The following is a 16,447-nucleotide window of genomic DNA, read 5'->3' as shown; positions in this document are numbered from 1 at the left end:
ACTGGTGCCTGCGCTCTCTGGGGGCCCGCTGTCAGAGGTGGAACACGGTAGGGAATAGCTGCTGTAGAGATCTTACTGATGAGCTTGCACAACTAAATTCTTCACTTGAATCCTCGTCAACATCCAGACGTGGCACTTCTCACTTTCACTTTTAGCTTCACATTAAAACTAACATAGGTTTGTTTGTTTGCTTTTCAGGTGCAGGGGAATCTGGTAAAAGCACCATTGTGAAACAGATGAAGTAAGTAGATGTTCAAATATTGACAATAAATTGTTTCTGTATTAAATGAAATGAGAAATCTGCATTGTCCTACTGGTTTGGATTGTGACTATGGGGTTTTCTCCCCCAGGATCATCCATGAGGATGGCTATTCAGAAGAAGAATGCAAACAGTATAAAGTGGTTGTCTACAGCAATACTATCCAGTCTATCATTGCAATAATAAGAGCCATGGGAAGGCTAAAGATAGACTTTGGGGAAGTTGCCAGAGCAGTAAGTATTTCACTCATTTCCTTTAGCTTGTTCTGTAATGTAAATCATGTTAATGAAGATCTGAAATTCAGTCCCTGGCATGTGTGGTGGCAATATTTTTAAGCTACAAGATACCAGTAGTGGAGTACATCTGGTAATCTGTGAAGTATTAGTAACCCCTTAGATTGAGTATCGTACTGCAAATGGGAAAGGAGCCCTAGACGACTTTATGAACTGATTTCTAATAAAAAAAAGTTTCAGTTCCAGGTGCTACATTGATAACAAAAGACTGTTACTGATACATTTCAAATGCTCTGCCTCCTGCTCTGAAGTATTTCAGAAAGTTATGTCCTTTTACATTTTAAATCTAAATCAGATTTTTAATGACTTTTCACAATTTAGAAACAAAGAGCATTCTGAAGAGAACTCTGACTTCCTCCTTTCCAAATGATATGGCTTCCTCCTCTATCACATCACTAAAATTTCTGCCTGCTCAGTCCCTCCTGTCTAGCAAATTTCCTGGTAGATCTCTTCATTCACGCATGACAAAAGAGCAGGAAGTAAATATCTTAATTGTGGGATTAAGCCCCCCAGGATGTCCTTGTCCAGAAACACCACAAGCCTTTCTCCTGAGATCAGTTGTGCTTTCAACCTGGGCTGTCTCTGACATGGATGAGGGTGAGTTTAGTGAAAGCAGAACCAGGACTGTGGCTGGTATCCTGCCCATTTCATACTGGTGGTCCAGGCTCAGCCTCTCGGGTGCTGATAGTCCTTCAGTGTCTTCCCACAATTCTGTGCCCAGGAGGACAGGCACTTCCTCTTGCAACTTACTGAGGAAAAATCCTAGAGCAACTCCGTATACTGCAGCTCAAAGAGCCATGGGCTGTTTCCCCAGCTGCCCTAGTGGGACGCAATGCAGTGCTGCACCAGTGAAGTCTCTAACTTGGATAAGACTTTACAGAGCGATTGCTTAAACTTGGGCCAGGCACTGATCAGTTGGGCTAACTCTGCAGTGATGTACATGTCACCGGGGCATTACTCTAGAGCCGTGGTCCCCAACCCGGTGCCCGCGGGCGCCATGGCGCCCGCCGGGCTCTTTACATGTGCCCGCGGAGCATCTGGGCTGGCAGGTGCCAGCCCCGGGCGCATGGCCGGTCCCGGCCCCGGGTGCGCCGCGCATGCCGGTGCCGACCCTGACCCACGCCCCCGGGGGCGCTGCGCGTGCCCTGGCCCCGGCCCTGGCCCCGCCCCCGGGGGCGCTGCGCGTGCCCTTGCTGGCTCCGGCTCCGGCTCCGGCCCCTGCCTTGGCCCCGCCCCCGCCCTGGCCCCGGCCCCCGGCGCTTACGGGGGGAGCTGAAAAGGTTGGGGACCACTGCTCTAGAGGCTAAGTAGGTTGTTCGTTAATGCCACACCTTGCAGCAGCATTCTAAGGACTAATTTCAGGAGAGAGGAAGTATGAGGAGCAGACAGGCTCTTCTAGTTGGGAGACTTTCTGGGAGAGTAAAAGGCCTTGCAACGTTACCTCTAAATAGAGCTGAGACAAGTTGTATCAGGGAAACCTCAAAGTAGGTCATCCTGTTTCACAGTTGCAAATCTGGCTGATCATTTCCCCCATTGAAAAGCGAGAACTTAATTTTACGTGTTCTGACAAGTGTTTCATGCAGTTCAGTGCCAACAAACACTGGAATCCTGAGCGGTCCCAATCTTTTCTCCCTGGGAAATGCTCCTATGAAGAAATTGGAATTCCCCTTTCTTTTGACCATCTTCATGGGAGATGGGTTTTCAAACCTTTAAATCATCCAGTATTTGCTTTTGACACGGGATTTTTCCTCCTGGGGCATTCTACAGCATGGCCTCTAATAAACTGTAAATTGTATCTTTAGACTGGGAAAACTTCATTGCCTTCAGTGGCCTGTTGTACAGCACTGGTATGCTTAAAACAGCTGAACATACCTCATGTCAAAACTAAGATCCACCTCTGAGAAGGGAAGGTTCACGGTGCTATATGGGCCTGTGCGCGCCACAGACAGCCGCCACCTGCCTCTCGTTAACGCATCCTGCATTCTGTAACCACATTATCATGGGCACCCGAGGAGCAGTTGGCTTCTTGCTCAGTCCATGTGTTTCTGATTAGAGGAGGAGGATTAGTTTAACATAATGGGTGATAGTAGTGGGAGGGGAATCTAGCTGTGCCAGTAGAGATGCTATTACTGGTGGCATAAGCGGTAGGTAAGCCACACTTCAGCTTGTAGTGTCGACTGAATCTTCCTTTCCCCTCTTCCTGCAGGACGATGCCCGTCAGCTGTTTGTACTGGCTGGAAGTGCCGAGGAAGGAGTGATGACTCCTGAGCTAGCTGGAGTTATTAAACGGTTGTGGCGAGATGCCGGGGTCCAGGCCTGCTTCAGCAGATCAAGAGAGTATCAACTTAATGACTCCGCATCCTAGTAAGAGACCTTTACCAGCCCCAGTGTTTTGTATAGTGACTGTACCACTTGTGGCTGTCAGAGCAATATGCTCTTCTAGTGCCCACATGCTCCCCTAAGGGGTAATCTGAACGCGCTTAATGGGAGCACAGATCACTTAAGGAAGGGTGTATCTAAGTTGGGTAAACTTGGCAGGATGGGGTATGCTAGTGCAGAGGGGATTGGCTCTGATCCATCCCTCAGGACATCTGCTCCCTGCTCTATTGAGGGCTCTTCCAGTCCTACGTTTCTGTGATTCTGTGGCTCCATGCTCTGACTTAGGGGCAGGCAATAAAATGGTGGTAGTTAGCTCCTGGGGGGCTGCTGCTGCTATACTGACCTGCATCTCCACAGGTATGAGTGATTGCTGCTCCCCGTGCCTGGGAATGGTGATCCACAGCCAATGGGAACTGGTAGGGATGTCAGATAACGTGTAATTGAATAGATGTGTAACCGCGTGAAATCTTAGTGTTACACGACTATTCTATACTCCCTGGAGGCAGGACCGACAGCCAGTGCACTGCTGGTCCCCACTCCTGGGGAAGCCCCTGCCACTCAATGCTGCTGCCTCTGTATCAGAGGCAGCAGCATGGGGTGGCAAGCAAGAGCCAATCTGCAAGAGGAGCCTGTTTAAAAACCAGCTCCCCTTGTGGACCGGCTGCTTACAGTGGGCCCAGGCTCCCCATGGACACAGGTTGCTCCATGGCAGCCTCTCCCCCCCCCCCCCCCCCGGCCCCGCTGCCTCTGATAGGCAGTGGAAAAGGGGGGAAGCCGCATTTGGCTCCTACCCCCTACCTCTGTAGGAGGCAGTTGGGGGTGGGGGGAGAGAAGAGAGACACAAGCAGGTCCAGGGGAGCCAATATGCATGGGGGCTGGCTTGAAAGCTGGCTGCCCGCACATTGGCTGTAGCCTATCCCCTTCACCTTCATGCTATTGCCTCTCTATCAGAGGCAGCAGTGCCAGGGTGGGGGCAGGCAGGCGGATGGAGTGCTTGGAGAGCTTGCTTTTAATCTAACGTCCCCCCGCCACCCCCGGGCACTGGCTCTCGCTCCCTTGATGCCTCTGATACAGAGGCAGCATGGGGGGGGGGGGGGGGGTATGGAAATGTGCATAGTCGACAATGAGCCCAGGCTTATTGGCTAATTGTGGAGTTGTTTACACAGTGACATCCCTAGCTGTGACCCCCATACCTGCAGAGGTGTGGGTAAATCGGGCATGTGGGGGCCAGCCAGTGGCTAAACCTGGCAGGCTGTATCTGGCTCCCAGGCCGATATTTGCCCACTCCCGCTCTGACCGATGACAGTAAATACCACAATGAAACGAAAGGGATTGGCTGCCTCCAGTGTAGAATGTATTGTCTCCCCCCATCACAAGGAAAACAATTCGATTTCTAATGTCACGAACAAACTAACTTGGTTTGCATCGCAGTGTAAAAGCAACTCAGTCCCTTTGTAAATGTCAGCGTAGCGAGATGAGTTGTAACTTCTGCAAGGTGCTTTGACGTCTCCTCAGCATTAACGCCAGGGTTGGTATTTTGTGACAACTAGCCTTGTAATTAAGTTACCAAACATGTAATGAACATTTAACTGTGAGCTCCTAAAACAAGTGTAGGCAAATCCATTTTCATGCACTTCATTTTAGTAGTTTTCACCAGTGCTTCCCATCTGGTGTACCAATATTCAGGCAGAAAGGAGGCTGTCTATTTTAGGTGGGGTTGCTGGCGTTCCTGTCAAGGTAGCCAAATGCTTCCCATTAAGGGGGCTTGTTTTCCCTTGCTTACAACTTTGCCAAACTTTAACTGTTTGTTTGGGTTTAAACTTTCCACATGGGGTATCTGGATTTTTTTGGTGCCCTTTTCTTTGGGAAGCTCTAGTGCATGAGTGAGGGACTTGATATTTTACAGGGAGGTGACCTTTGTGTCAGGGATGTGGCTTCTGCCAGCCTGGTGAAAATCCATCTCAAATTGGTGAAATTATAAGGCTTTGAGAAACTGAAGATTCTGTCCATGCTGAGCAGAAGTTTCTTGCAGTTGCAGATCATGTCTGGTCCAGATCTGGGCCCTGGAATAGTGAGCAAGGAACCCCTCTCCTGTGCTCTCATCGACCACACTTTAGGGCCTGCAGACCACAGGGACACTGCCTGATTGAAGGCTTAATCTGCCTTTGTGAGGGGTGGGATGACAGGGATGTAGGTGGGGACAAGTAGCTGGGGACTTGAAATTAGGAGTGGGGAAGAGGAATAAGGCAAAGGGACTGAGTCAGAATGGGGTGGGGAGGAGCCCTTGGTGGCTGAGTGTCCGGTGGTGATGGTGGTTAGAAGTGACAAACTGAGAAATAGGTAGGGCACAGGAAGGGGGGGGGGGGTGGAAGGGACAACCCTGATCTGACGAAGAGCCAGGCTGCGAGGCGTCACTGGGATTGGCTTGGCAATGGGCGGGACAAGGAACCAAGACTGTGGTGTCTACTCTCAAAGTTGGTAGATGCAGGGGGGAGACTTGAAACTGGTGGGGGAGAGAGGTTGGCCGAGGAGACGAGGTGTGAGCAGTACTGGGCTAGCTGGGGTGTGGTAGAGGCAGACCTAGACGATGACAGGGAAGGGACAGGGTGGGAGTATTGGAAACGAGCTGAAGAATCGGTGTGCCTTGGAACACGCTCCCCTCCAGAGCCGGATTGGAGCCCAGGGTTCCCGAGACTCACCATTTATTTGCTGTCTGTAAATATCTCTAACTGGCAGCATCCCATCCTGCTGTGGTGCTGCTCCGCATAGCGGGCGACAGTCCAGCTACCGAGTGGCACAGGTCTGTGCGGTACAGCTAGTGGCTCCAACTCCTCCTCTGACCTGGTGGGGGGTGGTTGGTGTCAGTACAATCCCACATGATGAGATTTCCATTTTCATGTAGGAAACCCCCCCAGGGAATTCCACATTAAAATGGCAAGAAATGAATAATGCTAATCACCCGAACGCTGGGCAATGCCAGAAATAAGATTGTGCAATCTTCATGCCTTCTGGTGCAATCTAGTGGGGATCACATGTTGTCTTTCCTACACTTCAGTCTGACGGGTCACAGGAGTGGCCTGTACAGCAAAAGGAGGGTGTTGTCTGTCAGGTCCTCTGCTTCGGATGTTGCTCAGCCCATTGAAGCCGCATTGCCTGACCCAGACAGGCACCAAGCAATTCGCTGCCTCGGTTTCCCTTCACTCATGCACCTGATCACCTTAGGCAGGACTCACTGCCTCACCCAAAGGTTGTTTTTTTTTCCAAGCATAGTTTTATTCTTCCCACATAAAATGTAGGTGAAACAAAGGCAGATTCTCCCCCAGCTCCCAGGGGCTTTGCCCCCCGTTTCCCTCAGTGGTGAAGAGGGACATCCTTTCCCTTCATTCATAGGATCCTAGGGCTGGAGGAGACCTCAGGAGTCATGGAGTCCAGCCCCCTGCCCAAGGCAGGACCAACCCAACTCAATCATCCCAGCCAGAGCTTCACCACTGAGTAATCAAACACAGCTGGTCAAGCTGAGACTTAAAAACCTCTAGGGATGGAGATTCCACCCTCTCCCTAGGGAACCCAGCCCAGTGCTTCACCACCCTCCCAGGGAAATAGTTTTTCCTAATATCCAACCTAGACCTCTCCCACTGTAACCTGAGCCCATTGCTCCTTGTTCTGCCATCCATCACTACTGAGAACAGCCTCTCTCCAGCCTCTTTGGAACCTCCCTTCAGGAAGTTGCAGGCTGCTCTCAAATCCCCCCTCACTCTTCGCTTCTTCAGACTAAACAAACCCAAATCATCCTCTCTTCATAGATCATGAACTCCAGCCCCCCAATCATTTTGGTCGCCCTCCGCTGGACCCTCTCCAATGCATCCACATCCTGTCTATAGTGGGGGGCCCAGAACGGGACACACTACTCCTGATGTGGCCTCACCAGAGCCGAATAAAAGGGGAATAATCACTTCTCTGGATCTGCTGGCAATGCTCCTCCTAATGCACCCTAATATGCCATTAGCCTTCTTGGCTACAAGGGCACACTGTTGATTCATATCCAGCTTCTTGTCCACTGTAACCCCCAGTTCCTGGGCTTTGTTATACAAATTTTGCCGCCTTTGTAGCTGAAACATTAATTTTAGGACTTGCATTTTTCCTGGGGACAGTTGAGGCATGAAAACAGTCTTCCTCCAAAGTGAGAGGGTGTTAGGGAGGGAGCAAATGTTTGTGTCAGAAGTAGTGAAGAAATGATCTAATCCCTCTGCACTCACTCAGGAAGAACATTAAGCCATCTTCTGAGGGGTGGCTGAGTTAGTCTGTAACTGGAAAACCTTAAAACACAACAAATAATCTAGCAGCACCTTACCGACTAACAGAATGTGTAGATGGTATCATGATCTTAAACCAGAAGGGAACTAGGAAGACTAGGATAAACCCATCTGTTCTTTGAATGGTCGGTAAATTTGACTAGTTTGTCTTAACTTTTTACCCCACACAGTAGTGAGGAAACAGGATTATTAATGCCCCATCTGCTAGTGTAGTCTCTGCATCATTCTCTTTTCTCACTTTCTTCTTGCATTCCTACTTTTTTCAGGCCCACAGCTTCTATGCAGAGCTAGCAGCAGCTTGTAACTGACTAGGATTCTTCAGCTTCCCTCTGTAGAAAGAAAGCACTTTACAGGACAGTGCTACATGGGTGTGGCTGCTGCTGCCTTGCAGAGCAAACCGCGTCTGTTAAGTCATGGGTTGCTGCTGACAAATAAGGAAGTGTGAGGAGGGAGTTTGTCCCAGATCCACAGTGCCTACGTGTGCTGGGCCGGGTGGGGGGATTGACAAGCAAAGACTTACTTCCTGGTGTCAGTTCCTTTGGATGCTGGCAGTGTTCTGGTCATTTGAACATGCAGTTCTGCTGACCATGGAGTTAGAGACGAGTGGCCTGCAGCGTTGTCCATATCCACCTTTTTGAATGACCTGGTTCAGATCTCTCCTGGACTCTGAACAGGGTTTTGTAGATTTCTCTCCCCTGTCCCTTGGCCCAGCTGTGTTTGATTACTGTAGGAGTCCCACCAAACACTAATAGTCTGGTAAGTCACTTGTTTCTAAAGAAGATTTTGTATTGTGACCATGTGTGGGATTTCTCAGTTCATTTGATGGTAGATAGTGCCTGGAAATTACCTAACCTCTGTTGAAAGAGCTGATGAGAGAACTAAACACATTTTGCTTCTAAGAGGTCTTGTGCTGAAACCTGTCAGTGGAGCAGGCAGATTAAAAGTGCTAATGGAGGAAGTAGAGCATCTGTTGCAATAATTCGCTGGTTAGTCACAGGCTTGTTATCAAAGCCAAGTTACAGTTGCCAGCGCTTGAGGTAGTGCGTGCTTGCTTCTACCAACACAACACAGCGTGTTCGGGTTTAGCACGGATTGTCCCTCCTGTGACTTAATTCACTTGCCTTTGCTGTCTGGTTTGTGTCGCTGCTTTTCCACGAGTGCTTTGCTGCTAAATGAGCTGTGTCCTGTGTCCAGGAAAATGGGACCATTCTGACCTAGACTAGAAATTCCAAGGATCTTTACTTCTTAGCAGAAATATAGTTCTCAAGTCAGGAGCCAGTCATGCTACCTATACAAATGCAATTCTGAAGTTGTTCCAAATCCTCCATTAAACCAGGACACACAATAGTGTTATCTTGTAGACCTGGGGCAGGGAACCTCAGGCCTCAGCTTGACTGGATCTGGTCCCCGAGACTCAGGCCCCCCCCCCCCCCCAAGCATTGGGGAGCTGGTGCTAACACTCCAGCTGTCCCATTGCAGGGCTGGAACACACAATCTTCTACACTCTTCTCCCCCCCTTCCCAGCTCTGGTGTGGAAGGGGATGTGGGGAGTTTCTCTTTCTCAGACGGGCTACATTAGTGAGGGGGCTGTTTTTCCTCACTTGTGTGTGGCCTCCAACTGATTTTTCTGTGGGTCAGTGGCCCCTGACTCAGAAAAGGTTCCCCACCCTTCTTGTAGACAGCTGAGAAGTTCACTTTTGAAACTAGTTGGCACTTGTCTTTACACTACCAAGAGGAAAAGTGGACTGGGCCGAATCAAACCTTGACAGATCATGTTGAGCGGAGGGGAAGGGGGGATTTCGCTAGAAAACACCCCCACCAGTAGTCTCAGAAGTGGCTGGACTAGACCTGGGGTCAGAGGCAAGACTGCCAATTCCAAATCCCCAGTTATGATGATTCTCAGGTTACCAAAGATCAAGGAGCTGGCAGTTAACACCTCCTCTGAAATGGATGAAAGGCAAGAGCCTGGCTTTGAGATGCCTGGGAGCCCTAAAGGCGATGCTCCTGCGACGCTGGGATTGGAAGGGGGTCTCTGCGGATACACTGCTGCAGAGGGGGAAGGATTCCTCCTAGCAGCCTCCCGGGAGCCCAGGTGTAAAGCGGGGTGCTTGAGCCGTGCAGAGTTCTGGTCCCTGTGCCAGGAAAGCAGCAGTGCATCCGGTCATGTGGCAGGTAGTTTTGCTCCATGAAAGCTCCAGATTGAGTTTGTTCTCCAGGCGCTGCTGGGGAAGGGCCCCAAGTTGTCAGGGGAAGTTCCCACTTGCTTCTTGTCTAAGTGGCCGTCAGGGTTTGTTCTGCTTTGGCCAGAGCTTTGACTGGCTTCCTGTCCTGCCACTTCGTGCCTCTGACTTTGCAGCTGAGCAGGGCACTTGGCTTCATTCACTTCTCTTCTGGCACCTGAGCGTTAAGGTTTTGGATGCCCCGAATGGATTTTTTTTAGCAAGGAGTATTAATTGCACTCGAGTTCTATGGCCATTGCTTCTACCCTCATCTTTTACACTCGTGCTCTAGGCCAATTTGAGCGTATGACTAGCTAAGCACCCTCTTGCTGAGCACTGCTGTTAGCTTGGGCTGGGTAGTAAATGGCTACAGAAAGGCTCGGGGAGAGGGCTGTGCGGACAGCAAATGCAGCTCACCATGACTTTCTCCTGCAGCTAAGACGTTTCCTATCAAGGAAGCAGACTAAAAAAGCTTGTCTTGGGTTGTCTCTTTGGTCTAGTTACCTAAATGACTTGGATAGAATATCCCAGCAGACCTACATTCCAACTCAGCAAGATGTTCTGCGGACCAGAGTGAAGACCACAGGCATTGTGGAAACTCACTTCACCTTCAAGGACCTGTACTTCAAGTGAGTACGGCGCCGGATGTCCTTCATCCCTGCGGATTGTACTGCTTTCTTCTGCTGTGCGCTCTGGGGCTTGGGCATGGTTGGGGTCCTGTTTTCCTTAGACACAGGCTGGGGAGCCTTGTTCTTATTCAGCACTTTCAAGTACAGGATGACTACACCCCCTCGTTAATTACTCCTGACTGGAGCTGCTGGCTTGGGGGTTCTCTGACTTTATTTACGTTCTCTTGTTCCTTTCAGCTGCTTTTCTTTTGGAATCACAGGCAGGTACCGACGGCTTGTTTACAGGATCAAAAAGTACTAAAAGGACACTGGGCTACTGGTTCTAGTTCGCATTTCACCCCTCGATTTGCTAAGATAAGAGCCCTCCCTGTAGCCTTGGTCACCCTGTCATTTGCAGTGCATTGTTTTCCTGTCTCTCTAAGGGAGCTGAAATTAATTTGGCTCTGCCCAGACTGCGGGACATTGTTAGCAAAGCTCTAGAGACAATCCCGCTGACTAACCACTGCCTTTAATGTGCAGGGGCGGGACTTGCCCTCTATTGTAATTCAGGTAAAACCTTTCCCTGCGAGAGATACTGAGCCTAATCTTGACAGTGTCCCTTTAAGTATGATGAATCCACATTCCCTCCTTATCCTCTGCGCAAGATGTTGTGGGGGGAAAGGGCGAGGCTAGCACAGGCTTTCCCCAGCTTCCTCCTTCCCTTTCTAGCCAACCCTTGCTTTGGATTGAGAGCGTGTTTGCTGACATGCTAGTATCCTGTGTAGTGGATGTTAGTGCTCTCCCCTGTCCTAGGAAATGGCTGTGTCTGTATTGGGGGGCTGTTTGGAATGCTGTCGTCTTGGTTACACAGGCATTAATTTGCCAGCACTGGTTTTGATCCTTCTCGATTAGGGAATACTGGAGTAACCTCATGAATTCCTATCGGTTGCTGGGCTAGTCTTTAGTCCCTGGGGTGGGGCTGGCAGCAGCACAGGGGGCCAGGTGGGAGCTAGTCCGCGAGGGGTACCAGTTTAAAAACCAGCTCCTCTTGCAGACCAGCTGATAGAGGCAGCAGTGCTGGGTGGCAGCAGCCCGTCTGCAGGGGGACAGGGGCCTGAGCTCCCAGACCCAGTGCGAACCGGAGCTGAGCCGGGCTGCCTACCCCCACCCCAGCCCCCCCTCTCCTGCTCCTAATACACTTTAAATGCAGAGTCATAGTGGGATGTAGGTCCCCGCACCTGGCATGAGCCAGAACTGAGCGGGGTGCTGGCCAGCCTGCTAAAACATTTACTGGTTGGGGGAGGGAAACGTGTAGTCTATAGCCTTAACCTGCAAGTTTTTGCTTCTCGGTTAACCGGTTAGTCAACTACGCTATTACATCCCTATTCGGTATAACTAGGAAGAGTCTAAACACTTTACTGAAATCCAGCTCATTTCTCGCTTCTAGGGGCTACACTAGCCAGTGTGGTTTCTGAGCGATCTAACCTGTGGCTTGTCTCAGAGTACCTGCGTATTTTGTATCAGAGCTATTTTTATGGCTGTTGGTTAGCTCGGGGAAACTTTCCTCCCATCACTATGTACGGGGATTAACATTGCTGTGCTGTCAGTGCTCTTTTTAAAAAGCCACTTTTCTCTGACTCATGGGAAACTGACCTCAGCATGGCAGACGTGGAACTTAACCATTTTTGTGTACCGGGAAGATAGCTGGGCTCTTTCCTGACAAGCCTCCCTGCTGTGCAGCAGAACACACATTGTCTAAAGCACTGAAACCCACACCTGACCTCTCTGGGGTCTGTTAGCGTGGCTGAATCCCTCTGTGTATTCCTGGGAATAGGACGTAGACGGGAGATTAGCTAGCCCAGCCAAGCTTCAGTGAAGAGACCATTTCGGAACATATGGGCTCGAATAGAGAGTTATTGCAAAATCGGTTTCTTATTGTATCATTAATGCTGAACATTCACACCTCCCTTGATTGGCTTATACCAGGCTCATGAGGCCGGCTTAAACTAATTGGGCGTCCGTAGACACTGACACACAAGGCATCTGGTTTCAAAGGGACGAACCTGCTTAGGGAAACGCGCACATAGATTTTAAACATGAAAGAGCAGTCTTCTCTCTGGATCGTCCTGTCATCCTGCAGCGGACTCTTGGGACTGCACTTCCCTACTGGGCTGGTGTGTTGCCATGTCGAGGCATGACTGACCCGAGGATCCGCTCACGAGTGGGGTTGGCAGGCAATGGTCTTTCTCCAGACATCTTTGCAATAACCAAGGGGATGGAGAACTTGACAAATGAAATAATTAACCTGTATCTATCGCCCCATCCCCCTCGTTCGTAATATGGCCCATCAGGACTGCTTGTCTGAAATAAAAGTGCACAGTTGCTGAGCCACGATTCTGGCCCTTTTGGTCAAAATCAGTAAATTGGCAAACACTGAATTAGTTCCTCCCTTTGACCGCCCACTTGCTCTGATCATCATCTTGGATATTGACTTGGAACTGGCCTGGTTTAAATAAATGATTGCAGCCAATCAGAAACCTGCAGAACATTTGGAGAGGAGTGGGGTATAACTTGTATTTTTTTTATAGCCAGAAACCTTCCAGCAAAAGTTATTTATTTATTTATTTATTCCCCCCCCCCCGCCCCCCCCCCCCCCCCAAAACCCTTCAGGCTCCTTTGGCTTTTTAATTGTGTGTGAAACCTTTGTAACACCCACCTTACAAGTTCTGTGCGCATCCCAATAGTAGGTCCTGCCAGGCACAGGTAACTACAATAGCTGACCTGTGCAGAGCGAGAGCCACCAGTGGGTTCCTGCTGCAGGGAATGTGAGATGAACAAACAAGGAAGAGTGCCAGGCTGAAGCAGCAGGCTCTACTTTGTTTGAATTACTGTGGCAAAGGAGCCCAAAGGATTATTTCCAACTGGGAGGTGTACAAACTCGTGTTTAAAACGAGTTCATTAGAAAGTCGTTAAAATCCCCTACATTGGAGGACTTGCCTTTCGCTCAGCCTTCCCTCGCCATTTCACTCGCAGTCTGCTTCCTGCCAGTGTTTGGGAGAGCAAGGTGAGTGCAGCTTGACATGAGTGGCTTTCCCTTCGCTCCTCCAGGATGTTTGATGTCGGTGGCCAGCGATCCGAGCGAAAGAAATGGATCCACTGCTTTGAAGGCGTGACCGCGATCATATTCTGTGTAGCCCTCAGCGATTATGACCTTGTCCTTGCAGAAGATGAAGAAATGGTATGTCACTGCCGTTACTAATACTGGCTGCATTCTGCAGCCAGGGGATTAAGATGGGAGTTAACTTTCAAACTACCCAGGATACTTTGTATCCAGGCTCAAAGGCCTCTAACCCAACTTGTTCTGTGCTTACTGACTGAGATGGTGTTGGAGTTTCCTTTCTAAGGCTTCTGGCAATAGGATGGTGCAGGGAATGAGCTTTTCTCAAGGGCAGCCTATAGCCTCTTGCCCTACAAGAGCACATAACAAACACTGTGCTAAGAGGACCCACCCTCGGCTGCTGAGACAGCCTCTACAACTGCGGCCCATCTTTGGCACCCGGGCCGCCTTGGCACACCTCAGAGAAAGTGTGGGCTGATGAAACGCTGAGGGAAATTAAAATATGGGGAGTTTCAGCCTTTCCTGCACAGAGCTCTGATCAGGGCCGTGCACAGCAAGGAGTTACCTGACTTGGGCAGCACCACTAACCTTTCTGTGGCTGCACATACTTGAGCAGTGACGCTTCTCGTTTTGAACACTAGTAGCTTTGTTCTGAAGCTCATCAGAGCGGGCCCCTCCTCCCAGCGTCCCACTGGAGTGACGCCATGTTCTTTTACTTTCCAGAACCGAATGCATGAGAGTATGAAACTGTTCGACAGCATTTGTAACAACAAGTGGTTCACGGACACGTCCATCATCCTCTTCCTGAACAAGAAAGACCTGTTCGAGGAAAAGATTCAGAGGAGCCCCTTAACCATCTGTTACCCAGAGTACACAGGTGAGCCAGGCTACGAGGAATGGAGGGGCCTATAAGGAATGTGGGTAAATGCTGGAGCACTCGCTTGTCCTCATGATGGAAGCCTCCACCACAGTAACCTTTGCAGCCACCTCCCTATTGATCATTCCTTGTTCTGTTCGCTCCCTCTGTGGCACCGGCATTGGCCACTGTCGGCAGACAGGATACTAGGCCGGATGGACCTTTGGGCTGACCCAGTGTGGCCGCTCTGATGTTCTATTCCAAATGGCTTGCAGGCTGGTCCTTCTCCCTACTCCCCCTCTGGCCTTTTAAAGGTCACAGCAAGAGGATCGTACCTCCTTCTGGTGTGATCCTCTTGGGACCTCGCCCAGCTCATGGGGCCTCCATGCATGCCTGTCATTTTGTTTCAATCCCTACTTCCCTTCACTAGTTTAGCGTAGTGTGGGACACTTGTTTTGCATTAAGTACCAGTGGCCATTGACATGGAGGGGCTAATGGTACGATTGTCGCTTGCTAAAGCATATGATTGCACGAAGCTTAACTTAGGCATGAAAGACTCTTATCCAGTTCTTTGCTGGGAGCTGCCAGCTAAGGTCAAGTGTCTCATTTCCCAGGCTCGAATACATACGAGGAGGCGGCTGCGTACATTCAGTGTCAGTTTGAAGATCTGAACCGAAGAAAAGACACCAAGGAGATCTACACCCACTTCACTTGTGCCACTGACACAAAGAACGTGCAGTTTGTGTTTGATGCTGTTACAGATGTAATCATTAAAAACAACTTGAAGGAATGTGGACTCTACTAAGGGAGGACGTGGGAGGAAGGTAATGCTGAGCTATCTGGCTGCTCTGAGTTCTAGAATTGCCCTACAATTGGAATGTGCGTTTGCTAACACTGTTCTTCTTTCAGGTTTTAAGATGTGGCGTTTTGAGAAGCCGACTGTTTCTTCGCTGCCTCGTGGACAGCTGCAAGCATGAACAGGACCAGGGCGATGAAAACAGCATGCAAAATTCTTGCATTCCTTAGCACAATTTTCTGTAGTAGGGACCTTTTTATGGATCTGGCATGTTGAAGTTAAAGATCTCAAAATGGAAAAACTGTTAAGTGTGATTTGATCATCCAGGCAGCAGTCGGATTGCGTAGTCTCAAATGTGTACAGCTCTTGTGAAATTGAGGTGCTGGATTCCAGAACTTCAGTATGTAGCTTTTCTTTCTTTGATTAACAAGCCACCACTAGTCTGGTTTTAAGGTTTTTCCATCAAGAAAACTAACTGTACTAAATTTTATTTCTTTCTTTGCAAATGAATCTTGTTTTAAAAAAACAAAACAAAAAAAATCACTTAACTATGCACATGATGTGACCAGATCATGCAGAAAGTATTCCTCTTAGTAGGAACTCTTTGTTTTTAACGCTTGATATGGTCAATTTAATATTTCTGCAACTATTTAAAAGATCCATAGAACTCTTAGGACTGTAGCTTCGGCTTCTTCTGATGTGATGTTATCATCCTGCTACAAATACCATAAGGCTTTTGAGAGGGGGAATGGAGGCTTCTGCAGCAGGATAACCCGTCTTAACGTGTCGTTGGGGCTTACCTGGGTTATGCTGATAACCAGAGCAGAGATTTGTATTGGGGGGTAGTAAGCTTTAAAGACAGCTTCTTGGGTGAAGTTTTACCTGGGGGTGCTTCCATCTAAAGGGACAAACTGCTAAATTCCAAACTGGATGGAGCATACGTGCTGCTACAAAGCTACTAAATCAACCACTTAGATTCTGGTGTGTTTATTTTTTCCTGATCTAAAGCAGCAGGAGAACTTGTAAAAGGTGCACCTTGTTCTGCATTTTACCAAGGCCTTTTCTGTTCAGAGACTTCTAAACTGTATTGACAGCATGCCTTTACTTTGTAAATGTGGTGCCAAATTCCTGTTTGTCGTTTGTTTTTACTGTAGTAACGATCTTAACAAGTCAGTACATTCCGTTGCTGAAACCATTGCATTATGAGATGTTTCCCAATTTTGTCACGTGTACAGTTTCAGTCTGTTAGTGTTGGCAGTATTAAAATGGTGAGTAAACAGCTTAGCCTTTTTCTTCAGTTTATTCTAACCATTTCTGGAAGTGTGCTGCCGTATGATGTGCTTTATCCATATCCGTCTGCTTGCAAAAAGAAGATCCACTGCTAGCTGCATGTAAGGTGGGAGCAAGCGGAGATCTACTAACTCTCCACTACAGGGCCTCTAGACTTACTGGTGTCTTGTACAGAGTTGTCCGCTGCTGCTTGCGGCTTGGTTGTATGGCCATGGCGCGAGATCAGCTGATGTCCTATGTCGCTCATCATGTCTGCCGGTTGATGGCAGGTCTCTTGCTAGAATCCTAGTTCCTCACTTGAATGTAGTGGGGGAAA

The 16,447-nt window shown here is 49.1% G+C and overlaps 1 protein-coding gene across 1 annotated transcript in view; it reads left to right on the top strand.

The window, feature by feature from the left end:
* GNAI3 (G protein subunit alpha i3) overlaps positions 1 to 16,120 on the top strand; it is a 33,355-nt gene extending 17,235 nt beyond the window's left edge. Inside the window, exons 2-9 of the mRNA XM_075910388.1 lie at positions 199 to 241; positions 351 to 492; positions 2,759 to 2,916; positions 9,964 to 10,092; positions 13,180 to 13,309; positions 13,913 to 14,066; positions 14,660 to 14,869; positions 14,955 to 16,120. Coding sequence (XP_075766503.1) covers positions 199 to 241; positions 351 to 492; positions 2,759 to 2,916; positions 9,964 to 10,092; positions 13,180 to 13,309; positions 13,913 to 14,066; positions 14,660 to 14,850 — 947 coding nt within the window. The 3' untranslated portion in view covers positions 14,851 to 14,869; positions 14,955 to 16,120. The remainder of the gene's footprint in view (positions 1 to 198; positions 242 to 350; positions 493 to 2,758; positions 2,917 to 9,963; positions 10,093 to 13,179; positions 13,310 to 13,912; positions 14,067 to 14,659; positions 14,870 to 14,954) is intronic.
* The last annotated feature ends 327 nt before the right edge of the window (positions 16,121 to 16,447 follow it).

This window comes from Pelodiscus sinensis, chromosome 27 (genome assembly GCF_052426305.1).
Source record: "Pelodiscus sinensis isolate ZL-2025 chromosome 27, ASM5242630v1, whole genome shotgun sequence".
In the NCBI taxonomy this organism is placed as follows: Eukaryota; Metazoa; Chordata; order Testudines; family Trionychidae; genus Pelodiscus; species Pelodiscus sinensis.
Note: the sequence above shows the minus strand (reverse complement) of the source record. Positions and strands in the feature narration are given on the sequence as shown.